At 52.7% G+C, this 27,590-nt stretch overlaps 2 protein-coding genes across 3 annotated transcripts in view; one reads left to right on the top strand and one right to left on the bottom strand.

Annotated features, from left to right (window-relative positions):
- The window catches only part of Rai1 (retinoic acid induced 1), a 97,723-nt gene extending 94,228 nt beyond the window's left edge, over positions 1 to 3,495 (top strand). The window contains exons 4-5 of the mRNA XM_051180525.1: positions 2,566 to 2,615; positions 2,817 to 3,495. Of these exons, the coding sequence (XP_051036482.1) occupies positions 2,566 to 2,615; positions 2,817 to 2,831 (65 nt within the window). The 3' untranslated portion in view covers positions 2,832 to 3,495. The remainder of the gene's footprint in view (positions 1 to 2,565; positions 2,616 to 2,816) is intronic.
- Positions 3,496 to 4,389: 894 nt separating this feature from the next.
- On the bottom strand, positions 4,390 to 26,492 carry Srebf1 (sterol regulatory element binding transcription factor 1). 2 transcript variants are annotated; one of them, XM_051180526.1, is made up of 19 exons: positions 26,325 to 26,492; positions 11,798 to 12,220; positions 11,343 to 11,518; positions 11,127 to 11,264; positions 10,815 to 11,036; positions 9,920 to 10,034; positions 9,195 to 9,409; positions 8,892 to 9,081; positions 8,627 to 8,805; positions 8,165 to 8,426; positions 7,923 to 8,089; positions 7,566 to 7,734; positions 6,972 to 7,074; positions 6,618 to 6,727; positions 6,402 to 6,534; positions 6,061 to 6,226; positions 5,473 to 5,673; positions 5,253 to 5,364; positions 4,390 to 4,947 (listed from the first exon to the last, which is right to left on the bottom strand). In XM_051180526.1, the coding sequence occupies exons 1-19, from the start codon at positions 26,413 to 26,415 to the stop codon at positions 4,718 to 4,720; spliced, it is 3,402 nt and encodes a 1,133-aa protein (XP_051036483.1). In that variant the 5' UTR covers positions 26,416 to 26,492; the 3' UTR covers positions 4,390 to 4,717. The 2 variants fall into 2 exon arrangements, with proteins under 2 accessions (XP_051036483.1, XP_051036484.1); XM_051180527.1 differs by lacking the exon at positions 26,325 to 26,492 and adding an exon at positions 15,439 to 15,594.
- Positions 26,493 to 27,590: the final 1,098 nt, after the last annotated feature.

The raw sequence follows: 27,590 nt of genomic DNA, 5'->3' as shown, positions 1-27,590 counted from the left end.
ACACACAGAGCAGAGCTGGGTGTGGTGACGCTTGCCTTTAATCCCACCCCTTGGGAGGCAGAGGCAGGTGGCTCTCTTATGAGCTCATGACCAGCCTGGTCTGCAGAGTGAGCCAGGACTACATAGAGAAACCCTGTCTTGAAAAGGGAAAGTAAAAGAATTGGAAAGGAGCTAGGCATGGTGGCACATTCCTTTATCCCAGTACTTGGGAGACAGGCAGGCAAATGTTAAGTTTGAAGCCAACCTGAATTACAAAGCAAGTTCCAGGCCAGCCAAGGCTATGTGGTGGGACTCTGTCTCAGATGGCCGGGCAGTTAAGAGTTCTCTTGCAGAGGCCCAAGTTCCATTCCCAGCACCCACGTACTGGTGGCCTACAACTACCTTTAAGTCCATCTCCCGTGGATCTGATGCCCTCTTCTGGCTTCTGTTGGTACTGTAGTGCACACAGATAGCCACTCAGACATACATATATACACATTTAAAAAAAAAAAAAAAAAAAAAAAACTTAAGCTAGGCATGGTGGCACATGCCTTTTATCCTAACAGTTGGATAACAACAGTAAGCAGATCTCCATGTTCAAGGCCAGCCTGGTCTACAGAATGAGTTCTAGGACAGCCAAGGCTATATTGTGAGACCCACCCTCCCAAAATAATAACATTCTTAAAAACAGTAGTGACAGAGAACGGCGGGTCTATGTTCTCACTGCAGTTAATCTAATCAAGATATCTAAACTTCATGCGGGTGGGGAGGTGGCTCGGCAGCATCCCTGAGACTCCAGTCCAGGGCAGTTGATGCCTCTTTTTGGCCTCCCCTGGCACTGGCACACATGGTGCCTAGAAGTACTTTGCAGTCAAAGTACCCATAAGAGAGTGAGTATGTCAAGCCTGGTTTCCTCATTTTAAGATGTTGATTTGAGCCAGGCAATGTGGTACACACCCTTTAATCCCAACACCTGGGCGGCAGAGACACATGGATCTCTGTGAGTTCGAGGACACCCAGGGCTACACAGAGTAACCCTGTCTTGGAAAAACAAAAACCAAAAAAGATGTTGATTTGGCCAGGGCAGGCCAGAGAAAATAGGGCATTCAGTAGCAGGGCCAAGTTCCTTGCCCTTCCAGCCCAGCTTAGTGGCTTACATAGCACCATTAATGCTTTATCAGGCTCTGCAGGGGTGGGCTGCTGGGCCACTGCTGTCAGCTGCAGGTGGTTGGCCTAGCACATCCTTGTGACAGCAGTAGGGCCCTGCAAGAATAGCTAACAAGGCTTTGGATTCTGTGCCCTGTCGGCCAAAGGCAGAGCCCTGGAGCTGATGGCAGAGCACAGTAGGAGGGAGCCTCCTGCCACAGCCAGCTGCCCTGTGGTCAGGCTGCACTGGGGATGGAGGGCACCTCTGAACAGCTGTTAGGGAGGTGGGGCCCTGAGAAGCAGCAGCCAGGGCAAGTGACCAGCCACATGGCTAGAGAGTACAGGAATAGTTTACCACATGGAGCCTGCCACTCCTAGGTGTCGGCAGGCTCCTTCCTAGGTTGCTAAGTGACCACTCATTATCCTCTTCTGCCCCTCACTTCTAAGCACACAATGGCTACAGCACAGGCTCCAATCTGTTCAGTCCCAAATCTGCCCGCCCCCACCCCTGGTCCCAGTCCCTGCTCTTACTGTTGGGTGATTTTTGACTGGGAGGTAGCAACCTTCCTGGTTAGGTTGCGTCCGAATCTAGGTCCAGCTCGGCCCCAGAGCCTGAGTGCACCTGCCGGCAGCTGACCCACAGGACAACCTCTCCTACATTATTCTCAGGTGGTATCTGTCTCCCTCCTCTTTGGGTGGAGAAAAGGGAAGGAAGTATAGGCAAGCTGTGCCGTCCCTGGTTTGAGACGGGGGTATGATGGGAAGTGGCAGAGAAGGGAGGAAAGATGGACCCATGAGAACCTTTGGGTGGATGGCAGCTGGCATGGTGTACTGCCCAGGTAGGCATGAAGACTGGCTGTGCTCAGCCGTCCTCACTGAACATCTGGGGGATTCATCCAGCTTGCCACGTACTGCAGTCTGGTAAGAATAAGCCCTTACATCCAGACCACTTCTCTGAACATGAGAAAGGGGACCCATGACAGCACCCAGTAGGTGACAGTGACTATTCTACAAAATGTGTGCTGAGCCTTGGTAGCTGACATTGCGGTCAGAACCCGGGACTGCACTTCTCAGTTGTCAGCCACCACTGGTGCTTTCTGAGCAAGGGCCTCTCCCGACAGTGGTGCAGGAGGTTGGGACAGGAGTGGCCATGCACAGCACAGTAAGGCATGGGGGATGGGTATGTGAGGGAATGGGAGGTCCTTCCGCTCTAGGCAGAGACGACTTGGGTACTAAGACCTGGAGATAGCCATGTAGCAGTGGGCCAGGGGCGTCTCAGGTGTAGGCAGAGAAGGGGAGTATCAGGGTAGAGGCAGAGGGGCTGCCTCTCTCGGATGCAGTTTGGACTAATGAGGGTTTTAAGCAGGACCTGGGTGCTCAGAATCAGCCCTGGCAGCCAGCCTACTCTTTGTCGCCACAGAAACTTCCCTTTGTTCACAGGTTGTACATTCATTGAGGAGAATTTTACTTTGAAGTGCCCCAAACATAAGGTAGGTGAACAGACTCCCCTGAGAAAGCCCCCCCCCCCCCGCCACCCAACCCAGTTTGTCCCTGCCTTGCTAGAGGGTACAGAGGCATGGCCTGGGCCCTAAGGTACTTTCCCACAACCCCCAGAGTAGACTGCAGGGCCTTGAGTGGAAGGGCTGGGGCGGGCAGCAGTGGCTGGCTCTAACACACTGTCCCTCCCACAGAGGCTGCCGTTGTAATCCCCACGTGGCCGATCCTCCAAGGAAGAGGAACTGCGTCCACAGCCGGTCCTTGATCCCATCCCGGGTCTTGGTTCCGGCTGCTTCGGGCGCTGGCGTGAGGCCTGGGTTGTGAAGAAAACCTGTTCCAGGCCAGACTTGGCGAGGGCAGGCCACCGGGTGACCAGACCCGGGGCGCGCGGCTTCGGGCGGGGTGCAAGTCCCCTGCAAGTTCTGAACCGACGATGTGGCATGCAAGCTGTGCCCCTGGGAAGAGGCCGAGGGCGCCGTTGGCTTGGTGGATGACTTGGGGCAGGACCCAAGCTTTTCTGTAGAGGCCCAGCCATGGGGGAATGCGGCCAGCACCCTTTGCCCAGGGTCCTGGAAGGCATGGGCTCAGGCCATGTGGTCTCTGATGTGGGCTGGCCTGGGGCGGTGCCCTTATGGCTTCTGTTTGTCCCCTTTCCAGTCTTCCACCCCACTGTTGGAGTCCAGTCTGGAAGCTTGAGGAAACTGGGCCTGGCTACCCTCTAGGCAAATGTGCAGCTGTCCCAAAACACCACCTTGGGTTCCAGGGACTGCCACTCGCTCGGCTCGTGGGTGGGGACAGTGCTAGACTTCGTGTACAAACCTGTGTACCCCTCTATATATATGTTACATAGAATGTATATATGTTGGGAACATGCTCGCTTCTGTGTGTCGCTGCTGTGCGTCGTGTGCTCCACAGCACAGAGCCCTAACCTGGCCTTGGGCAGGGTAGGGGCTACAGTGATGTCCCTTCCCTGTGCAACCACCATCACCACCGCCACGGCCAGTACCCACCTGTCCGTTTGTGTTCTCAGCTCTGTCCACGCTTCAATAGGCCTGATGCAGACCCCCTTTCCCTGCAACTTCCTGTACATATGACTGTAAAATGGTAAACGTGTGTATTATATCTGGCCTCGTTATATAGTGTATATATATGTATACATATACATATATATAATATATATGAAGACTGTAAATGTTAAGACAACTAGTGTTCTTATTAGTATATTGCTTCACACTGAAGATTGTGTGTATCGAGCTGTTTCTAAAAGATGTTTATTTTCCTTAAGAGTTAAAAAAAAAAAAACAGTCATTGCATTCAAAAAAAAAAGTCAATAAAGATACCACGATTGTTTTGGAAGTTTGCGGCCTGTGGATGCCGACCAGATTCCCTAGGGGTTGGGAATGGAGGGAAGGGTCCGGGGACACAAACAGGGACCCCAGATTGTGCTCAAGTTAGTAGAGCGATGTGATCTCAGGTATACAAAGAGGAGACCAGGAACTGTATGTGATGCTCCAGACATACAGGGGACTATGCAGTCCTGTTATAACAGGGCCTTGGAGGCTGCTGAGTCTGCCCTCAGCACCCTGGGACCTGGTGAGGGGCTGTGAGGTCAGTGGGACAGGTTGGCTGAACATCATACTACCCCCAAGGCAGAAGCCACAAACACCCTTACAGAAGGTGGGAAGTCCTGCTTCCCAGAGGACAATCCAGAAAGGATGCAAGTCAGAAGAGGCTGACATCTACCTACCCAGATAAACAAAACAGAGGTTATAAATAATTTCATTTTTTAATTTCTGTACAAAATTTCTCAACCTATGAAAATAAAGTTTGCAAAAGTCAAAGTAGTACATGAGCCTGCAAAGGAAACTGGCTCAGCTGGATCTACACTATGTACAAGTCTCCCAGGAGGGGGTGAGAGCCTCGGGACAGGGTGCCTACAGAGCAAGAGGGCCATTGCAGCGTCTGCAATTTCTAGATCTGCCACTAGAGGTCAGCATGATCCTGACTGCTCGTCAGGCTCACCCTCTGGATGACCACAGCCAGTGACAAAGGGTCTTAAGGGCCTCTAATACTGGGGAAACCATCCAAGCAAGGTTTAGCTGGAAGTGACCGTGGTCCCACCGCCCAGGCGCAGGAGCATCTGCTGGCAGTCAAGCAGTAGCCGGTGATCACCAAGCTTCTCTACAGTGCGTGCTGCCTCAGCCAACATGCTCATTTGCTGTCCAGGGGCCGACAGGAAGGCAGGTGGCAGATAGCAGGAAGCCAGCAGCAAGGCCTCTGTGTGCTCCCGCCATGTGGGTCGAGGCTCCAGCTCAGCTACAGTGCCTGCATATATATGTATCATGTCAGGGAAGCAAGGCTTAGATCTGGCTAAGGCCAAACCCCAAGCACAGGACCAGGCTTGACCTCTTATACAGGGAACTCCCCAGCACTTTGGATGCCAGGGTCCTGCTCTCCAACCATGTTGGGCACACAGGTGGGCTCAGCCTCTTCCCTATGTCCACCTCACAGATTGTCACCCCCAGCTGATTTCTGTCATTCAGCTCTCAGTATTCCTCATACCAGGCCAAGCCAGCCTCCCTCTACCCCCCCCCCCAACACAAACACAGTAAGCACAGCCACCTCCTCACCTCCTTTGCCACTGGAGCCTGCCCGCCTCCTTAGACTTCGATCCAGGAGCTGGTGTGTCCGGGCAGGACTTGCCCCTGCCATCAGCCGAGCTGTGGCCTCATGCAGGAACACCTGGGGAGTGAGGAGTAATGGCCAGTTTCAGATTCCGTGCCTACTCTCTCCCCTGGCTTCCCGCCTCACGCCTCCCAGTGAGAGATGACAACAGTGAGTGAGACTTACTCTCCGCATAGCAGGCCTGAAGCTCTGTGCCAAGCGCCTCAGGCTGCTCAGGTCCTGTTGGAATCCCCGCAGCTCCAGAGCGGAGGCCTGGGAGCCGTTGCTGGCACTGTGAGCTGCCTGTGCTGAGGCTGGTGATTGCTGGCGCTGCCACATACTAGTGCGCGCCACAAGAAGTAGATCACACAGGAGCAGCTGCATGGCCTGGGGCGGCAGCAAGGGCAGAGGTCATGGGAGGCTGGAGCATTGGGAAAGGCGGAGAGCCCACAGCACCAGAGGCTGACTCTGGGCTGCAGAGGCCCTGCGCTGCCTCACAAGTGCAATTCAGCAGCAATTCACTGTGGCTCCGCCTTCTCTGGGCCACATGCCTACAAGGCCTCAGACTTCCTCAGCGGCCCCCAATAGGGGCCCTTCCAGTCAGCTTGCCACAGCCTTCTTCCAGGTGGCGGGGAAATGCTTCCCAGGACTTCAGCCTTCATCCAACACCAAGGTAAGCCCACCCATTCAGCACTGTATTGTATTAATTCCAAACAACTAGAAATGGGACAGCTGTGACCCTGGCCTAGCCAGGTACCCATCCTACCCCCTCACCTTGTCAATGGAGCTGCCAGTTGGTGTAGTGGCTAAGCTGTCCCGCAAGTACCCACTGGCCTTCTCACAGACAGCCAGGCTGGCTGGGCCAGACTCCACCTTTCTGTGGTCCAGTAGAGCCCGGGCAGCCTTGAAGGAGTACAGAGCTGCCTTGGGCAGGGGTCTCCTATTGGAGTTAGAGCAGACATGGTAGGCTAGAACAGGATACAGCCCTTCCCTGAGCCTTCCCACCTTGGTTCTAGTCTCCTGGGCAGAGAATACACTGTTCTTCCCATGTAGATATTTAAGCAAAGTACTGAGGGGCCCACAGCTGAGTGAGGAGGACCTGACTGGACACTCACTCAGTCTCCTGCAGCACTTGGGGCATATGCTCTACCAGTGGGTATAGGCGCTCGGCTGCCTCTTCATCCCGCCGCAGCCAGTGGATCACCACAGCTGTCAGTGAAGCCCACCACTTGGCCACTGGGTCTGTGCCTACACAAGAGGGAAAGGCACCTGACCCTCAGCCACACTGCATTTGGGCCTGGCAGGAGTCAAGACAGTGATCTGGGGCTCACCAGTGGTGGAGGCCATGCTGGAGCTGACAGAGAAGCTGCAGGCAGGGGTCCCGACAGCGTCTGAGCAGCGGTTCAGCAACTGCAGGTATCCAAGTGCGTCTGAGAACTCCCTGAGGCAGGAGAGAGCGGTCAGGGCAGCCGGCAGCAGTCTAAGGTCCTAAGTGACACTGGCTCTCCCCAACTGCCCATCAGAGCATAGTCTGACCCTATGGCTCACAAAAAATAGCACCTGACAGAGGAAAGCAAGAGCTAGAGAGGCTCTGAGGACAGAGTCTGGCTACCAAACATCTTGGACAAGGCTTTCCCAGACTCCCTGTTGGAGGGTCCTGCCCGGAAGTGGTGCAGAAAACCTACCTGTCTCCATCAGCCACCCCTGGGCTGGGTTGAGCGACACAGTTCAGTGCTCGCTCCAAGAGATGCTCACAGAACAGTCGGGTCACCTGGGCCAGAGGGTCCACTGTGGGAGTGAATGGAGCGGAGGTTAGGCATCCTTCCCACACCAATGCCTTCATAGGCTGGGGCCCAGCCCAGAGCTACTTCCTAGTTCCAAGTCCTAACAGACACGTAGACATTGGTGGGTAATACTTAGCCCCTGCTTTCTGAAGCGTGGGCTGCTCAGCCTCTGCCCTGGGGAGGAAAGTGGGTAGGCTGTGCAAGGGCCCCACACTGGAAAGGAAGGACAGTCTACCCAATCACACACCCACCGGCCCTGACCTTCCGCAGGGCTCTTCCTGAGACCACAATGGTGTGGCCTGGAGTCACCTCTCAAGTCCACCCACTGCCCACTGCCCCATGCTGCTTCCCGCTTCTAAAGTCCAGCAAGACTTTCCACAGCCCCAGCCACAGTGCAAGGCAAAGCTGGGTGGGTGAGGGCACTCAGAAATGAGGGGGACAATGTCATGTGCGGTAGGAACAGGGACAAGGCATAAGAATGGAATTAGAGAGCACCTGGGTTCCCAGCCACGCTGTACAGGCTCTCCTGTGGGGCACCATGCACAGCCCAGTCCCCATCCACGAAGAAACGGTGGCCTACAGGGTGGCAGAGCCACTGCATGGCAAGAGGCACTGAACCACTCTGTGCCAGGCAGGCCTGGCGGGCACTACTCAGGAAGAAACGCTGTGGGGAAAGGAACAGGACTGTGACACTGGCTCCATGCTCAAACCCAGCCATGAGTTGGAGACCCCAGCTGGGCTTACAGCCTACCTTCTAACCACTGCTACACTTGGTCCAGCCCCTTGCCCTGGAATGGACAAGTGAGAGTTGGAAAGACAAGTCCCCAGCCCTGTCCCCCTCAGCCTACTTACTGTCAAAAAGTGCAAGGCTCTTGGGAGACTGGTCTTGACCCTCAGGGCAGCAGCCACATAGATCTCTGCCAGCGTTGCCATAGATACAGCATCTCCTGCACACTCGGCCAGGTTCAGGGCACTCAGTGCCAGGTTAGAAGCAACGAGGTGCCCTCCTGTGTATTTGCCTGCAAACAGGCAAGCATGAGGACGAGAGGTGATGGAATGGGTAGGACCACAGCCCAGCTCCCACCCAGCCATACCCATGGCATGCAGCTGGTGCAGCTTATGGTAGACGAGAGCCGCATCTCGAGCACTGGCACGTGCATCCATTCTCAGCCCACAGTCTCTCCGCAGGCCCCCAGCCTGGCCTGCCAGCCAGCGGCCAACCCAGAGACGCTGCAGCAGGTGGCGGATGAGGTTCCAAAGCAGGCTGCAGGCCAGGTCCAGGTTCGAGGTGGGCAGGGGCCGTCCCAGTGCCTGTAGGGCCAGCCACAGCTGTTGAGCAGCCTGAGCAAAGTCTCCCTGGAGAAAGGGTTGTCTTAGTGAGAAACACGGCAGCAGGGCATCTCCCTTATCTGGGCCCAGGGAGTCAAAGGAGCGCTGAAGGTGGGGGTGGGGGGGCAGATTGGAGTATGGACAAAATTAAGGGAACAGGTAGGACACTTAGCACCTTCCAGGCCTAGGGACCTACCCTACTCCTTCTCCCCAGGACCAATCCTTACGCGGGCCAAGTCCAGGTCAGCTTGTTTGCGATGTCTCCAGAAGTGTACAGCTGGGCCAGAGTGTGGCCGGGTCACAGGTTCCCCATAGACAAAGAGGAGAGCCAGACAGGCCAACACTAGCAGTCCATTGACCAGCCAGACCAGGGGTGGCAGCAACCATTGGGTCCAATTAGAGCCATCTACAGACAAAGGGAATGTCCTAGCTCCTAGGAAATCCAAAGTCCCGAAGGTCTCTCGCAACAATATGGAGGCTGGCCTGACTCACCTCTGCTCTCAGCCTCCAGCATGCTACGCCCAGAACTGTGGTGTGCACCAGCAGCACCAGAGGGACCGGGGATGCTCCAGCCAAACAGTGACGCCAAGGGGTTGCAGGTCAGACACAGGAAGACCAGCGTGCACAGGACCAGGCGGGAGCGGTCCAGCATGCCATGGCTCTGCAGCCGTTGGGCTTTCACCTGGCAGAGAGCAGGGTGAGGGCAGAGCCCAGCTAGCTCCAAGAACAAGGGCTGAAGGGGGGAAGACCACAAGGCCTCCGGGAGAGGGAGGGAACCATGTTGCAGAGTCCAACCTGGCTGTCCTCAAAGACTGGGCTGTCAGGCTCCGAGTCACTGCCACCACCGCTGCAACCTCTGCTGCCAAGGGACAAGGGGCTACTCTGGGAGGGCGAGCCCGCGTCAGAGGGTGGAGGTGTCAATGTCTCCACCACCTCAGGTTTCACACCCTCCATGGCCACATCTGTGCCTCCTCCACCGCCACAAGCCGACACCAGGTCCTTCAGTGATTCTGCAGGCAGAAGGGATGGGGTTGGGAAGGGAGGCTGAGCTGCTAAGGCCCCAAAATGTGGGCAGTTCTGTTATGGTCAAAACAGGGGCCAAGGCCACTGTAGGGCACATCTCATGAAGAGAACGATCAGGGGTTAAAGGAGGGGCCAGTGGCACAGGGGGCCAGAGCCAGGAGCAAGGTTGGGCAGGGATAGAGAAGGCTGCATCAGTGTGGTGATCTGAATGAGAATGGCCCTCACAGAGTCATGTTTGAAAGCTCACCCCTCCAGGGCCATGCTCCCTGCCATGATGCTCAGGGACTTGCCCTCTGAAACTGTAAGCCCAACAAACTGTCTATAAGGTGGCTAGGTCACTGTGTCGTACCACAGCAAGAGGAAAGAAACTAAGACATGGCGAGGGAGGCTGGCTCTCACTGCTTTGGAGAAAGGAAACTAAGACAGGGCGAGGGAGGCTGGCTCTCACTGCTTTGGAGAAAGGAAACTAAGACATGGCGAGGGAGGCTGGCACTCACTGCTTTGGTGAGCAGCATTTCGCAGGGCCAGGTTCTCCTGCTTGAGCTTCTGGTTGCTGTGCTGTAAGAAGCGGATGTAGTCGATGGCCTTGCGCAAGACAGCGGATTTATTCAGCTGCAAGGAGATGGAGAGGGCTCAGAGAGCCAGGCAGACCTGGCTACAGGTCAGCAGTAGGTAGAGCCGCTTTGCATCACAGCTGCCTCAGGACCTTTGCCCTTGTTCCTTCTGCCTAGATGGTTCCCATGCTGCTGTCTCCTAACAGCACCTACTGCTCAGGGCAGAGGGAAGTGGCTATGTGGGTTACACACAGCCAGTGCTGTCCCTGTCTTTTCCTCCTCACATCCCGCCTACTTCCTGCAGCTCTTCACCGTGAGACCTCCCCCATCCCCCAGCTCACTGCTCCCACTAGCCCTCCTGCTAGCCAGTCTTCCCTCCACATGAGCCACTGGCACACGGGCTTCTTCATCCTGTTCAGCACCCCCCACTCCCGCGAGGGCATCGATCCGTTCCTCCAGGACAGGACTTCGGTGCTTCATCACTGTGACATCTTCAATGCCCAGGACCCCCTCCCTTATTTTATTTTATTTTATGTGCATTGGTGTGAGAGTGTCAGCTACCCTGCAACTGTAGTTATAGACAGTTGAGCTACTCTGTGTGAGCTGGGAATTAAACCCGAGTCCTCCAGAAGAGCAGTCATCTCCAGCTCTGAGCAGCCCTTTCTTTATTCAGGGTGCCCTTGATAAAATCTAACCAGGAAAATGGGACTGCCCAGACCCAGACGAGTGGATGCACAAGACTCTGTGACCAAGTCTGGCCTAGGTCTACTTCTTGCTGGCTGACGTGCTCGCTTTTCCTGCTCACCCTGGCCTGGGTCTCACAGGCTTCTGGCCATACCTTTGCCTCGGTGCCCACCACCAGGTCCTTGAGCTCCACAATCTTGTCATTGATAGAGGAACGGTAGCGCTTCTCAATGGCATTGTGGGCTGTACGCTTCTCACCACGGCTCTGAGCTGAGCCTAAGGCCTTGCTGCCAGCTGCCAGTCGATGGATAGGCAGTTTGTCTGTATCTACAACCAATGGTACTGTGGCCAGGATGGTCCCACCACTCACCAGGGTCTGTAGGGTCAGATGCATGTCATCAGGTCATGAGGTGGACATATACCTGTGCAGCTCCCTCCTGGCCTCCCTTTTGCCTGGGTTATCTACCTGCAAGGGGCCTGCCTGCATGGCTGTGCCAGGGGCCAGGGTACTGATGCCAGCCGCCTTCATTGTGGCTCCTGTATCTGTTTTCACAGTTGTCAGCAGCAGTGAATCGGCCTTGATGAAATGTGGCTGCAGCACAACCTGGGTGGGAAGGACCTGGCTCTGAGTGGCATTCAGACCAGGCGTCCCCGACCCCCCTACCTAGCCAGACCCACTTACTGGGACCTGCTGGATCTGTGGGGTCACAGTGGTTGTTCTAGGGGCTGTTGAGGATGGCAATGGCTGCTGGGAGGCTGAGCTCTGGACCTGGGTGTGTAAAGAGATGGACGAGACTCCTGGTGCGGAGGCCAGTGACAGGCTAGATGGTGGTTGTTGGGTATTCCCAGGAAGGGTCCCTGCAGAGACGAAATCAAAGGCTACTGGCATAGGCTGCCTTGCCTACTTTTACCCCATCCAGCCAGACTGTCTGTGGGCTTCATATACTCCTGATTCCTAGAAAGACAGGCCCTGCCAATGTATGAAGCTTCCAGCTGGGCAGTGGGGGAGGAATAACACTGGCCTAGCACCAAAGGGCATCTCAAGCCACAGGATGGACACCTGACTTCTGAAGCCAGGAAATTCCTCCACTACCACAGCCACTGCTCTTCTACGTCTCCTCCCATCACAGTCCTTACCTGAGAAGCCTGAAGGAAGGCTAGAGTATCCCAGCACAGGAGCAGGGCTGAGCTGCAGGGGAGGTGTGGGGAGGCTGGGAGGCAGGAGGGTCCCTGGTGGCGGCTGTGCTGCGGGGGGCTGCAGGATGGTGAGCGGCACAGGCTCTTCTTTGATTCCAGGCCCAGGAGAGAAGGGGGGCACAGATGGGTATATCTTTAAAGCAGTGGATGCAGACGGCAGAGGGGACAAGGATGCAGGTGTCACCTTGGGTTCCCCCAGGAAGGCTTCCAGAGAGGAGCCCAGGGAAGCAGGAGAGGACAGGCTCTCAGGAGAGCTGGCTCCAGGGCTGGTGGGCTCTGTGTCTCCTGCCCCGCCCCCCGCATAGGGGGCATCAAACAGGCCAGGGAAGTCACTGTCTTGGTTGTTGATGAGCTGAAGCATGTCTAGGGAAGAAGACGACAGTGAGTGAGTGAGTGACAACAGGGCAAGGCACATGCGATGCCTGGAGCCATGCCTAATAACAGCGGGTGTAGCTGACTGTTCTGGGCACAGCTGGATAGGGCTAGTACCACCACGGTTCTGACTGACCCACCTCTAGCCTGGGCTTTACGCTGAGACTGCCTTCTTCAAAGTTCTTGCCACTTACCAACACCACCTGATAACACCCACAGTCACAGCACACAGAGGGACTTTGTTAGTTCGTTCATTTGTTCGTTCGTTCATTCATTCATTCATTCAGCATGTACCACACGCCTATACCAGGCAAAGCATTCTTCCTAGCCCTCTTGTCCCCAGGGCCTGGAATCAAAGAACAAAACCTTGCCTATGCCACACACAGCAATGCTATGGTCCCAGCTACCAGGAGGCTAGACTTAAGAATCAGAGTCCAGCTGGATGGTGGTGGTGTACAACTTTAATTCTAGCACTAGGGAGTCAGAGTTTCAAGGCCAGCCTGGTCTACAGAGTGAGTTCCAGGACAGCGAGGGCTACACAGCCAGATTGGACTCAAAAAACCCAAAGGGAAAGCGTCCAGCTGAGGCAGTATCATGACCCTTACCACAAGAGAAAGTCCCACTTGAGAACCAAGAACTTTCCTGGGAATTTTGAAACGTCCTATGTTAGTGGCCTTTGTTTTATTTCCCTGGGTTGGTGTTTTGTGTGTGTCTGTCCACCATGGAACAGGGAATCACACATGATAAATATATACTATACCCCACCACTAAACTATGCCCTAGCCTGGCCTGGTTCTTTTTGTTGGTTTCTTTATTTTATATTGTTTTGTTTTTTTTTAATGTGAATGTGTGTGTTTGTGTGTGTGTGTGTGTGTATGTATATATATGTGTGTGTGTGTGTGTATGAATATATGTATGTATGTATGTATGTATGTATGTATTTATTCAAGCCCACACCCACATATGTAATTGGGACAACCTGAGAAAACTCAGGAAGACATTCCCTAGAAGTGTGTACCACCACAACAACTTGGATTTTGGGGGTCAAATTCAAATCCTGAAGCTGGCAAGTGCTTTAGCAAATGAGCCAACCCCATCCTCTCCTGGGTCTTGCTTGGTCAGTGGTAACCTTTAGCTCCATCTTCATGGGGCATACATTTCTCAGCCCCTCCATTCGTGCATGGCTGTCTGTACTATATGGTAGACTCCAAGTGCTAGCCAGAAGGTAACGAGCCCTTCAAGAGGCCTCTCCTGCCCTTTCTGCTCCCTTATTGACCAACTGGTTTGTTAAAAGAACACATGCCCCATCTAAGACAGAGATAACCCTGTTCTGCACCAATTAAGCATCAATTTTCTAATCTGTAAAACAAGGGCATCTTCACATACTCAGGAGATCCAGTTCTCAGTAGAGGAACAGGACTTAACAGTCAATAGGGCAAAGGGGACACAACAAAGGAGCCTTTACACAGGTACATGGTCCTGTGCCCACTGCCACTCCTGGGCTCTCTAAGGATGCTTAGCAGGGGCCCATGTACACAGCACTTGACAGAAACTCAAGACTACTGAGAATCCGGTGATGTTACCCACCCCCTCAGTAACAGTGGGATAGAGAAGTGTAGCGAGATGGAAGGGTTTTGAGTCCCTACTCCTCTGGGCCTGGCACTGCCAAACAGGAATAGCAGACAAGGCAGATATCAAAGAGGGGGCCATGTCAGGAAAGGGTCTTTGTCCATGATGGACAGACAATGGGCTGAGTAGGTCTATGCCAGCAGATTGGGTCTGGGGTCAAGTCCAATTTGAAGCCACCATATTGATGAGCTAGACTGAGATCACTTATGTGAAACAGATGCCCTATTCCACTAATGAAGACACTAAGCTGGGCTAGTTCTTACTAAGTCCAAATCTACTTAACCACAATGCTGTCAGCACTAGCCACTCCTCCTACTCAGACCACTATTTCAACTCAGGTGCACTCAGCTGCTCTGGAGGCAAGAAAGGACACTGATGTTGAGGGCCATAGGCATGCAGAGACTACACAATAGACTTCAAATCTAGGTCTACATGAACACCAAACTATTGTCCCAGCACCTTTCCCTGTTCCAACAAAATGCCAGAGGCAAAGCTGCCACTACTAACCCATTCTTCAGCAGAGCACACTGAGGCTTGGAGCAGAACCAGCTGCTAGCCAAGTAGCCAATCAACACATCTGTGTGTTCTGGGCCCAAACCCAAGCCCTTCCTGCAGCCAAGTAGCTTCAGGACCCAGGTCTGGCCATTCAGGCTTTGGTTTCCCCTCTGTAAAAGCAAAGTGCTCTCTACCCTGGCTCTTTCCTCCTAACAAGGACTGAGACACACTCTCTGGCTCTATCCCAACTTCAGGCCCTCTTCCCCAGCTGGCAACTAGCACCCTGGCTGGCACAACCCAGGGCCCTCTCACCCACTCAGAGACGCCAACTTTTGGGTCAAAGGGCTCTATAGCATCCACGAACACAACACTACAGGCCCACAGTGCTCTCACTTGAGCTGGAGCATGGGCCAATTACTTCCTTTCACTGGGCCTCAGTTTCCTCCTCTGCAAAAAAAAAATTGAAAGGATTAAGCCTTTTGGCAGCCCTGCTTGAGGCTTTGCCCAACAGTACAGGGTATCAACAATGCCTACTGACGGATGCTCAGGCAAGAGGCATGTTACTGCAAAACAGACTTCCCCATGGCCATGGACAGGGAAAAAAAAATCAGGGTGGTAGGTTCAGCCTTCTGGATCCTTGTGGGCTCTCCAGGTTTATGCAGGTCATAAATTGTACTTTTAATCATAGGAACTTCCACCTCTCATGCCAACTTACCATTAGCCAGTTTGCTAAATGGGGAAATTCGAGCCACAAAAGAAAAACTGACAGCTTGGCTAGCCCATCTTATGCCTGGAGGATCCAAAATGCCCAATTAGAGCCACCAAATAAGTCAGACTCCAGGGTGGACAGAACTGGCCCTCCTCTGTTTCTTCCTCTGAGCCCTGCCCAGAGGCCAAGCAAAGGATGTGGAGAAAGTTGTCCAAGTTGCAAGGTGCTGCTGTCGCTCCCTGACCCGGATAGCTAAACAAGGGGTGGACTGCCAACTCCCGACCCAAGGTGGTGAAGGGCTGTCTTCTCTGTTAGAACTAAGATCCGCTGCAGAGACCCTGGCAAAGTTAAGAGTGCAGGGTCCTCCCCAAAGTACCTTCAAATGTGCAATCCATGGCTTCGCCGTCTGCGCCCCGCCCCTTGGGCGTGCAGTCGCTGCCCCGACTGCTGCACCAACTTCACCTGTCAGGCCCCGCGAGGCTTTAAAGCCCGCCGAGCTCCTCGGTGACCCGCCCCTCGGGTGAGAGCACATGGCCAATGAGCAGCGGCGCCGCGCCCCATTAGTGCCCCGCCCACCCTCGACGGCGGCGGCTCGGGTTTCACCCGGTGCTCTGAATGGGGCTGGGGTTACTAGCGGGCGTCCGCCTTTAACCGCATCTGCGCCAGCGCGCACCGGGGTTACTGGCGGTCACTGACGCCCCAGACCCTGCGGCGCAGGCACCACCCCTGAGAAGTACGCAGGTCTGGGATCCAGGCTGAGGCTGGCTCTGTTCCTGGAAGCTGTGTTCCCACCGCTGGCTCACATATCCAGAATGAACCTGGACCACTTTAGCCTCAGTTTACCCACTCCTGGCCCCTCGTCGAGTGGCAGCAGCAAGAGATGTTATCGCTACAATCTGAGGAAGGTCAGGGCTGCCTTTAGATGGTCCAGAGACATCTAGCTAGCAGAGCAGCTCCATGATGAGGACACTCTGATTTCAGGGAGGGAGCTGATGGTCTCAGACCCAGATCACTCATGAAAGTAAGTGAGCAAGGGAACTCCTACTTCAAATCACATATCCAGCAAGTCCTGACCTCAGCTCTGATGTTCATAGGCTGGGTCAGTGTCATCTCTCAAGGCCCAGTAGTCAACAAGTGATGCCTGATTCATTCTTCAAGTAGCACTCTGAAAAGGCCAAGAAGGGACCCATTCTCCAGGATGGAAAGGAAAGGCAAACACTATGGAGGGGGTGCCAAGTCTGTCCCTGTCCCTTGCTGACAAAGGTAAAAGCTCTCTCATCCATGTGCAAACACACACACACACACACACACACACACACATTCACTGCTGCTGCCACCACCACCACACCAATGCAGCCAGCAACCTAGTGCCCAGCGAGGTCTGACAGCCTAGCTGGCAGACCGGACTCACACAGGCCAGGAGGGGCCATCCACAAGTCTCCTTATGGGTGTTAGGGCCCATCTCTCTTTTCAGGAGCCTTGGCTGGAAAACAGCCACATGTTCCTCTCATTCACCTGACTCTCTTTCTAGGTCCTCTACATCCTCATAGGAGGTGCCAAAGAAAACAAGTGTTTTGTTTCGTTTTTGTTGTTGTTGTTTTTAAATGGCTCTGCCCAGTCTATGAGTCTGCTACTCCCCAGATACACCAAGCACAGCTCCTGGGAAAGGTTCTGACTGTGTGTGGAGCTCTGGGAAGAGCCTTGGCACCTAAGGACCCCTTGGGCTGAATTCCAAGGATGAGGCTCTCAGTCCTTCTCATTTCGGAGTCCTGACTACAGAAAGACTTGCAGACAGACTCCTAACAGAAGCTCAGCACAGGTGATGTCAAGCCTCGCCACCTCTGGGCTCTGTCCCTAGCTGGACACTGGAGGAAGGAAGGAAAAGACAAGGCTTGCTGTCCCCAAGAGTGGCAGGACTCAGGAGAGGCTTTCAGAAGAGGGGACAGATATGACCTGAGCATAAGTTTAGGTTTGTAGGTACAAAAGGCTCAGCCGAGCAGTGGACCAGGGGACAGGCCTGGCACCTACTGGCATGTGTGTCCAGCCCCTACTCAGCTCTGGCCTGACCTCTACCTCACTCTCTTCTCGAGTCCAGTCTGTTAGTTCATTTCTGTAGATGCTGGTGGCCAAGGCAGAGATTGGGAGAAATGGAAATTCAAAGCCAACTTAGCAAGTCCCTTGAGAATAGCCCTGCCAAGGATCTGCAGCAATGTGCTGTGTCCCTCTCGACTTTTAACCCGATTGCTGTGTCAGAGGCAGACCAGCCTCCACTCATACAGCCTCCAGCCCTGATTCTGCCCCCTCTCTGGGGAGAGAGAGGATTCTGGGAGAACAAGCTTACAAAGCACCTAATCACTCAAAAAGGTCTCAGCAAAGGTGGTCCCCTTCAGTCACAGGAAGGGGTGGAACTGGGAAACTAGACAGTGGGTTCTCTGATAACCTGTAGTACAGAAGGCAACCCTAAGCACTTGGTAGGTTTTTAACATCTTAAAAGGGACTAGCAGAGCCACATAAGATCTGAGGCTGAGGCAGAGGCAGCGGTCTGTCTCATAATCCTAGGAAGGACTAGGATTTATTATCTTCAACAGGTCTGGAAAGGGACACCATGGGGTCAAGACTGAGGGCCATCAAGAGAACAATGGCTTCCCATGAACATGCACCGGCCTCCAGTTCCCATGCATGTTCTGAAGCAAAAGGACAAGAGGAGGCCCAGACTTAAGCCTTACTGTGTTCAGCTCCTCCCCTTCCTGCTCCTTTCCTGGCCTGATCTCCCCACGGCCCCCCTCAGGCCCTGATCCTATCTGACTTCAACAGGAAACCTGAAGCCCGGCTGCTGGTCCCCAGAAGTATCTGAGGCCCATTCTAGGTGCCTGCTGTACGTCAGCAATTTGCCTAGCATTTGGGTTCAGCTAGAAAACACAGAACCCTGCCCTTGGGGCACTTCCATTCCACCAAAAGAAACCAGCTGCACAAATGAGTGGGGGGGGGGGGAGGAGGACACCATGACAGAAAAGCTGGGCAAGGAAAGATGGGTGCTTATACAGGGGCTGACACTTGAGTGCAGTCTGAATAAACAGGCTATGAGAGAGGAAAGAGCTCTCTGGCCAGAAATAATGCAAGCCTGAAGACCCCAAGATATTGCAAGCTAGGTGTGAGGGCAGAAACAAACAGTGGCTGGGAGTAGGAATGAGAGTATGTTGGGATTTCAATGTAGGTTGGTCTGGCTGAGCTAAAGGTGCCTACGGGATTTGCAAACTATCCCATGCCGTGAAAGACTGCATGAAATGAGAAGGGTGACAGCTGGACGAAGCAGCAGCATCACCCTGGGGAGGACATAGGGCAGTACCCCCTGCCTGTTGGAGCTTGCAGGATAGAGGACAGGGCTGTGGCTCACTGTTCCTCCAGGCATGCAGCCTGCCCTGTAGCTCCCCAGGCCCTCACTCCTCAGAACTCCCTGGCAAGCATCAGGTCCTTGGCTGTCACATGGGTGCCAGGCACAGGGGCATGCAAAGGCCCTGCTCCAGGAATTAAGAAAGTGTGGCTCTTCCTGGAAGGGGACAGGCCACACACAGGGTGGTGAAACAGTTACCTTTGAGCCCAGGACCTCTCCCCAGTGAGGACACTAGGCCTAGAAGGGGGCCAAGAGCACAAGAGCCCAGGGAAGAATCTGAGACTAGACTCACTTCTACACCATTGCCAGTCAGTTACGGTGTGAGGTGAGCCCTGGACCAAGCAGCCTTTAGTTTGTGCCATCATGGCATATGCAGAGGGACAACAGGCCTCAGCAGGGGCCCTCAATCATCTGGAATAGCCATCTTAGTCCACAAGCAGTAACCAGAGGGGCTGGGGGATGGCTCAGGAAAGTGCTTGCTGTGCAAGCATAAAAACTTGAGTTCACCAGGCATTGGTGGTGCAGAGGCAGAGGCAGGTGGATCTCGGTGAGTTTGAGGTCAGCCTGGTCTACAGAGCTAGTTCCAGGACAGGCTCCAAAGCCACAGAGAAACCCTGTCTCAAAAAACAAAAAACAAAAAACAAAAAAACAAAAACAAAAACAAAAACAAAAACAAAAAAAAAAAAAAAGAACTTGAGTTCAATCCCCAGCATTCACACAAAAAGCCAAGAAGGGAGGGAGAGAGGGGAAGGGAGGGGAAGGGATGGGAAGAAAAGAGGGAGAGGGAGGGAGAGAGAAAACTGGTAGAGAACTGGGTGTGGCCACCCAGGGCTAAAGAGATTAAAAAAAAAAAAAAGGAGGATCTTGCTGCCCAAACAGCCTGCCTAGTTAACCTGTGTATTGCAGGTTCAGTAAAAAATACTGCCTTAAAAACTATGTGGAAGGGCTGGAGAGATGGCTGAGCGGTTAGGAGCACTGGCTGTTCTTCCAGAGGACCCTGGTTCAATTCCCAGCACCCACTGTGTGTCAGCTCACAACTGTATGTAACTCCAGTTCCAAGAGATCTGACACCTTTGCACCAAAGCACATAAATAAAGTTATTATTATTTTTTTTTTTTTTAAAAAAGAACACTTGTTCTTACAGAGGGCCAGGGTTCAGTTCCCAGCAAGCACATGGTGGCTCACTGCCATCCACAGCTCTAGCTTCAGGGATCTGATGCCCTCTTCAGACCTCAGGAAGTACTGCATGCACAGGGTGCACATACTTACATGCATGCAAAACATACACATGTAATACAATGAATCTGAAAAAAGTTTAAAATATATTTTTTAAATTATGTGAAGCAAAGACACTAAACATTGACCTCTGACCTCTATACATCTACATACACACACATCTATGCACCCACACCCATATATAAGTAGATTCATACAAAAAAAGAACTGAACACAGTGGGATCTGTGATAAGGGCCACGAAGACCAGCACCACACATCAGACTTCGGCACGCAGCTCACTCACCTTGCCTGTTTTCTGTTTGTCTTAGTTAGGATTTCTATTGCTGTGAGAGACACACCATGACCATGACACCTCTTATAAATGAAACATTTAATTGAGGTGGCATCTTGCAGTTTCAGAGGTTCAGTCCATTATCATCACGGTGGAGAGCATGGCGGCTGGGAGTATGGCGGCGTGCAGGCAGACATGGTCCTGGAGCAGGCAACAGGAAGTGGTCTGTCTCACCGGGCATAACTTGAGCATATTGAGAACTCAAAGCCTGCTTCCACAGTGACACACTTCCTCCAAGAAGGCCACACCTCCTAACAGTGCCACTTCTTTGGGGGCAGTTTTCTTTCAAATCACCATTGTCCCACCATTAATGGCATCCTGCCTGAACCTGGGCTGACCCTGCCAGGAATGTCCTTCTTATCCTCAATTGTGTCCACATGAAAAAAAACGAAAACCTATCCTCTCCTCAAAATGTGCTCTGATGTTAACTCTGACTCTCCCCATTATCCAAGCCACTCCATACACCAACTCTCAGCACATTTTCCCTCTGTGGAGGAGACTGAATTGCGGGCTCTCCAACTGCCCTCAGGTGAGGGCAACCTCAGCAGACTCCTGTTTTGTTCTTCTTACCCAAACTTCAAGGATGACCTTGAAATATTTTGTTTTTCTTTTTTGGGATGGGGGTTTCTCTGTGTAACAGCCCTGACAATCCTGGAACTAGCTCTGTAGCCCAGGCTGGCCCCTCTGCCTCCCAAATGCTAGGATTACAGGTATGTGCCACCAGGCAGGCAATTTCAACTGTCCCTTAGGGTATTATATGTCTGGGTCACCATCACTTACCCCAGAGCAGTGGGTCTGATATGCAGCCCTGATGTGACCTTGGACACAGTAAATTAAAAGACATTAGTTAGCACGAATCCCACCAGTTAGCTAGAGCTGGGAGCCAGAACTGTATTCCTAGGAGCTTCAGGGAACTCAGTCTTGTCCTAAGGCTTCCTTGCCTCTGTGCAGAGACCAAACTGCAGGCTCTGGCCCTGTCCTCCCTCATTGGGGACCACCTCAGCAGGCTCCTCCACCACCTCTTTTGGATGTCTCCAAGGCTATAGGACTTGAGTCATGAAAGGGCAGGCAGTGGGCTGGGAGAAGGCGGCCCCTCTGATGCTCAGTGAGAGAGAGCAGGACATTGCTATGGCTGGGGTTTCTTCTAACTTAGGAGATGCTAAGGATGGGACTTGCTCTTCAAAACAGAGTGGGAGCCTTTTCTGGCCTGTCTCTCATGCAAAAAGACAGAAAGAACCATTACACAGTACACACTCAGAACTTGGAACCAAGATCTGGAATGTTCTGGAAACTTCCTGTACATGATCCTTGGATAGTGACTGTTAATATTTGCTGAGCAAAACACCACAGATTCGGGTGCTGGTTACATGTTCTAAACAGTGTGAGAATAACCCTGTAGGTACTGTTAGAATGTCCACTAGCCTCTGGCAAGCTCAGCTGGGCCCCACAGATCCAAGGAACCAAGTCCTAGTATTGTATCTATTACAATGATAAGAACCAAAATGTCAGAGGTCAAGGTCTCTCAGGAGGGCTGGATGTAAAAACTCTTGGGTTCCAGCCTTCTAGCTAAAGGGAGCTTTGTGTGTTGGAACCTGGTTTGGGCAGCCTGGTGCAAGGCTTCCTGGGAAATGGCAAGGGATGGGGGTAGAGCATCTGTTTCAGGGGGAAAATAGTCAGTATAGCTCCTCCAAGACCAAAAATTCTTTATGATGGGACAGACCTCCAGCCCTGCTCCAATCTCCAAAAGCTCCAGATGGCACAGGCACCTGGGGACAATTCTGAGCCCATTTCCCTCTCTAACCTTGTGAAACAGTGGGTTGTGCATTTCACTTGCTGTATGGCCAAACTCAGTCTCCAAGGTCCAAGGGGAGACATCAGGCTGGGGTACAGCTCAATGATGAGTGAGCTTCTGAGATCTATCCCTACTAGCACTGCAAAGTAAACAAATTTGCTAATTAAAAATAAAAATTTATCCCTCAAGAAGGGTTAACGTTTGCTTGGAAATGTGAAAAAAACAAAAAACAAAAAAAAAACAAAAAATTAAAAGGCCTTGCCTTAAGCATGTAGCCAACAGGAGACAACCATTGTCTAGCCAGTAAAATACCTAACCTAGGCCACAGGCACAATCAGTTGAAGTCTAGGTCCAAGGCCCCACCCAGGAACGATCCCTATTAGGAACTTAGCTAGGTCACTCAGGAAGCTGTGTCCAGCTATGTGATACAGGGCAAGAGGTGAGGCCTGGCCACCTGCCTCCCTGGACCCACTCACTGATAGCACCTTCCTCGGGTTCTCTAGAGGCACGCACGGCACCCTGCTACTTCCCCCTCCCACAAGGGAACTCCCAACCCTGTAGTTCAGAGAGGTTGAGGCAGTTTCCCTAAGAGCAACAGCACACTAGTAAGCTTTCTGCTACCCTTGGGTTAGACAAGCTGGACACGAGGACAAATGTGATGGGCAGAATGCTCCCAGGCTTCACCCCTGAGGGGTTTGGGACATGCAGACCAGCAAGAAGGGGTATCCTATCGTCCTGGTTAAGTATTATGCCAACTTGATACAAGCTAGAGTCATATGAGAGGAAGGATCCTCAACAGAGAAAAAGCCTCCATAAAATCGTCTATAGATAAGCCTATAGGTTATTTTCTTTCTTTCTTTTCTTTCTTCTTTCCTTTTTTTCTTGTTGTTTTGAGACAGGGTTTCTCTGTGTAGCCCTAGCATCCTGGAACTCTGTAGAACAGGCTAACCTCAAACTCAAGAGTTCTACCTGCTTCATTTTGTTTGCTTGTCTGCATTTTCTTAGTGATTAATGGGGAAGGGTCCAGCCTATTGTGGGTGGTGCCACTCCTGGTGGTCCTGGCTGGGTTCTATAAGAAAGCAGGCTGAGCAAACCAGTTAGCAGCACCCCTCCATGACTCCGGGTGGGTTTCTACCCTATTTGAATCCTGTCCTGATTCCCTTCAGTGATTGACATTAACATAGAAGTGAGAGCTAAATAAACCCCTCCCTGTCCAAGTTGTTTTTTGGTCATGATGTTTTGTTACTGCAATGATAGTCCTAAGATATCTCCCTTGGGCTGTACCCAAGAAGGGGGTTCAGGGTGAGTGGGCACTATTCAAGGAAGGGCATTTTGGCAAGGTCTTAAATGCCACACTAAGACAAAGGTACTTTATTCTGGGAGCACTGGGGATTGGAGGACAGTTGACAACCTACAGGAAATTCCATACCAGGAACCGGCCAGTGGCCACTCAGATATTATTTTGCAAGGAGTGCTTGTGCTTGGGTGGGACTAGGGACAGAAGATCTCCCAGGGGAGGAGTATGGATGGCAGAGCTGGTGGTGACCTACAAAATGCTTGTCCCATAGTCAGTACAACAAACCAAATCAAAGAGCAGTGACAGCTGGGTCTATAAAACCAGCAATGTGACTGTTAACACTTTTAGTAGGAGGGGGAAGGCTACAGGACCCTTAGCTGAGAGTCCCTTTTTATTTTTAATAACTTACTTTTTGTATTTCATGTACATCAGTGTTTTGCCTGCATGTATGGCTGTGTGAGGGTGTTGGATCCCTTGAAACAGGAGTTATAGACAGTTGTGAACTTCCATGTGGGTGCTGGGAATTGAACCTGGGTCCTCTGGAGGAGCAACCAGTGCTTTTACCCATTGAGCCATCTCTCCAGTCCCTTTACCTGACAGTCTACCCACTACATCCTCATGCCATCCAGCTGCACAAAATTCTTGGGAGGCCAGAGTATACTAGAAGTAGAAGGCTACCTGAAGGGGTGGAGGTAAGGGTGGGGATGGCTCCAGGTGCAACTTTCTAAAGGCCATCACTGCTGGAGTGAGTCCCGGCAGTGACACAGCTGTTTGGGAGTCTGCAGGATCCTGTAATTGGTCACCCACACCAACTGTGGAGGTTTGAATAGGAATGGCCCCCATAGGCTCACAGATTTGAACTACTTGAGAGGGATTAGGAGGTATTGCCTTATTGGAACAGGTGTGGCCTTGTTAGAGGAGGTGTGTTGGCAGGGGTGGGCTTTTGGATTTCAAAAGCTCAAGTGAGGCCCAGTGTCTCTTTTTTAGCTTGCGGATCTGGAAGGAGAACTCTCAGCTACTTCTCCAGCGCCACCACAAACTCCCGCCACGATGACAATGGACTAAACCTCTGAAACCAATGAAATGCTTCCTTTATAAGAGTTGCTGTGGTCATTAGATAGAACACTGACTAAGACAGCAATAAACTCACTGGTTCATGAAGCTGGACTTGGACGGAATCGTTTCTTCAGTCTGTCACAGTGCCCTATCAGATGCATAGACACCTCTCCCTAAGGAGAGTGACACAATACTAGAACACAGACAGATCCCGTATAAAGCCAGCACAAGAAAGGGTCAGAACTCACGGGGGCTTCTCAGTAAGCAGTGTTGGACATAGGCATACATCTTGGGCCAACAGACAGACCAGCTATTGGGGAGCTGGCTCTCACAGGCCTTGGGCTCCTACAGTAAGTAGCCAGTCTCAGACCAGATCTACATCCATTTGCCTCCTCTATCCTCAGTACACAGGGCCATCAGCCTCTCAGTAGTCCCCATTACAGGCTCCTTTCCCCAGCCTCTAGTGACCTGACACCAGAAGCAAGGAGGAGACAGAAAGCTCATCTGGCGCTGCTTTGAGGTCACAGCCAGCAGCAGGACTTGATGCTCTAAGCTCAGCATCATCCTCAGAAGGAACGGCAGCAAGCCCCACCTTACAGGACAGTTGTAGGACAACAGGTGAGAGAAGCAAAAAGGTGATTGGCTGAGGGGCTTCAGGCATTGGCAGGCTCTCCCTGCCACTTTCCAGTCTCATGACCAATGCTGCTCTGGACTGAGGGAGACAGCTGCATGGCTGACCTCTTAATCCAGCCTTGGGAGCCAGGCTCCTGAGCCAGCAGCCCTGAATCTGAATTGAGGCTCTGCCTTGCTGTGGCTGTGTGACCATGGACAATCATTTACCTGTTTTTCAGTCTCGTCTGTGAGATGAAGATATGTTTTCCAAATGGGATTGTCAGAGGATCCTCAACATAGTGCCTACCACACATCAAGTGCTCAGGAAGTGTTTGCCATCCATGTTAAGATGGCCCACACCAATGCTGAAGAGGAGCTTTCTAAACAACATCACTCTGCTTCTTCTGTCCCTTCTCCCACTGCCCTAGCCATATCTGGAACTCAGGCCTGCCCAGATGTCTTTCAACCCTCATTCCTCTTAAGTGATCCAACCTCTAACCTCCAAGGCACCCCTCTCTAGCCCCAGCGATGAGCCTACTGGAAGCTTTGCCAGCACATGTTGGTCTCTGAGTGGCTCTCCCAGAGCCTTGCCTTTGGGACTCAATGAGGATCTAGGCACAGCACATGCTAGGTGTCTATCAACAGATCATGGTAGGTGGGGTTAAGTGAAGGCACAATCTACTGCAATCCCAGGGTCCCATTGTAGTTCATAGATAACACACACTCATGGCTATCTGGGGTAGAGGAGGGTGTGAAACCCTCAAACAGGCAAGAGGGTGCAATGTTTCGAGACTTCTGACAAGCCACCAGAGGTCACGGCATGGTCCACCTAATACGGACACATCTTATGGTATGGAAGGTTTGTTGTTTTCATTTTCTTCCCCCACACCCACCCCAGTTGGTGGTGGTTGTTGAAGTTGGAGATGAATCAAGCTGGGCAAGTTCAAGCGTTGTTTTAAAGGCTCTAAGTGGCCTGGGGTGTGGCTCAGTGCAGAAAGCCTGTTAATATGTTCTAGGTCCAGGGTTACTGCCCCAGAACCACAACATTTTAAAAATATTTCAGAGAGCAGCTGCTGTGTTCCGTGAGCTTTCCCTGTCTCATCCCCACCAACTCCTCAAACTTGGGGCACATCTCAGGGGCCTTTGCCTCTACCTTGCCCTCCGCTAGAAAGTATCTTTCCTTGCCCCCAGCATTAACGCACCTAAAAGAGACACCCCCCCCCCGAATTCTATCCAAAGTAGCCAGATGCTTGCACGCCCAGGCACATGTAAATATCCGTTCGTGGGCTTCCTTGGGGCTTTTGGTGCACCGGAGAAATGAGAAAACCCAGGTCGGCCTGTAAACTGTACACAGGACCCAGCCTGGAATTCAGTGGATTCTCAGCGTGTCCAGAAACCAAGCCCCCCCCCCCCCCGCAGCCTGGAGAGCTAACCCTCACTCGGAAGCACACAACTGCGCAGTACGCACGCGCAGAAGCTCCCGGCCAAGTGACCTTCCAGGACATGCAACCCGGCACAGACCGCTCAGGAGCCCCGGGCCACGCACCTTCGATGTCGGTCAGCAGCGCGGCGTCCAGTTCGCACGGCTTGGCCAGCAACTGTTCCAGAGCCGCCTCATGGAAGGGCAGCTCGTCCATGGCGCCGGCGCCCGCCAAGCTTCAGAGGAGGTCCGCCTTACCGAAAAGTTCCTCGGAAACTAGGTTCTGCAGGCGGAGCCACCCAAGCGGAGGGGCGGGGCTTGCCGCCATGCCCCGCCCACCAACCGGTGTCCGCAGGCTCCAGACAGCTCACCTAGCCGGTTCAGGGTGCCGGCTGGAGCCCAGTTTCCTGTAGCCTGGCTTAATCCATTATCAATCCCGCTGTTGAGGCAGAGAGGACCCGGAGGGCCAGTGGGCCTGTACAACTCTTAAAGGAAGACTCTGGTCTCCTGGAAGACCTAGAAAAAGTTTGGATTCCAAAGTCATGCAGCGACTCTCTAACAGGAGCCGGGAAGAACCGAGCCCAGCTGCCTAGATCATGACCTAAACCCAGGCCAGCAGCCCGAGTACTAAAAAGTGAACCCTGGGCCCTGTGACTTAGGGACAGGTAAAGCAGGAGAAAGGGGACAGATTCCTTTCTGGTCCACACTATTTGCAAGTAGGGAGACAACAGCAGCACATAGGAATCAACCGGCGAGTTCCCCCTATCCCACCGGCCCCAGGATCAGGATCGCAGGCCAGCTGGAGCTATCATGCTGAGTGAGACTCAAGGTACAGGCTAGGTGGCTGCTCTCATCTCCCAACCAGTAGAAGTTGTCTTTAGGTGAGAATGGAGTATATGCCTGGTTTCCACCTGAATATATTTTGTCCCTTTCCCAGTCCCAGTGTGGCTGCTAGAAAGTTACTCAGAATATGGTGCTCAGGAGGGCTGGGACTATTAACCACCTCTCTCCGACATGGAACCCTTACTCTGGGGACACCCTGCCATGTCCCGCCCACCACCATCAGAAGACCCAGGAGTTTGATGGTTTCCTGAAAACTCAAACATCCCTTCCCAGTCAGAAGGGTGAGGGTCTTCAGAGGTCAGCTGAGCTAATGCCTCACCTACTTTTGTGTAGCAGGGGTCATTGATTTTCCCGAGTCTCTGCAGGAAAGGGCCCCGTGTTTGGAATCATCACAACAGATCTGCCTTCTTCTGGGAGCTGAGTAACACATTCCGTTGCTGCAGGACTGGGGGAGCCGAAGGCAAAGTCAAAGAAAGACCTGTAGCCAGGACTAGAAAGCTCCCTGTGGAGTTAAGTCCAAGGTTGGAGGGAGCGGACCACCAACAGAAA

The sequence above is a fragment of the Phodopus roborovskii genome, unplaced genomic scaffold (genome assembly GCF_943737965.1).
Source record: "Phodopus roborovskii unplaced genomic scaffold, PHOROB, whole genome shotgun sequence".
Lineage (NCBI taxonomy): Eukaryota > Metazoa > Chordata > Mammalia > Rodentia > Cricetidae > Phodopus > Phodopus roborovskii.
The sequence above is the reverse complement of the archived record's forward strand: the minus strand, read 5'-3'. Positions and strand labels throughout refer to the sequence as shown.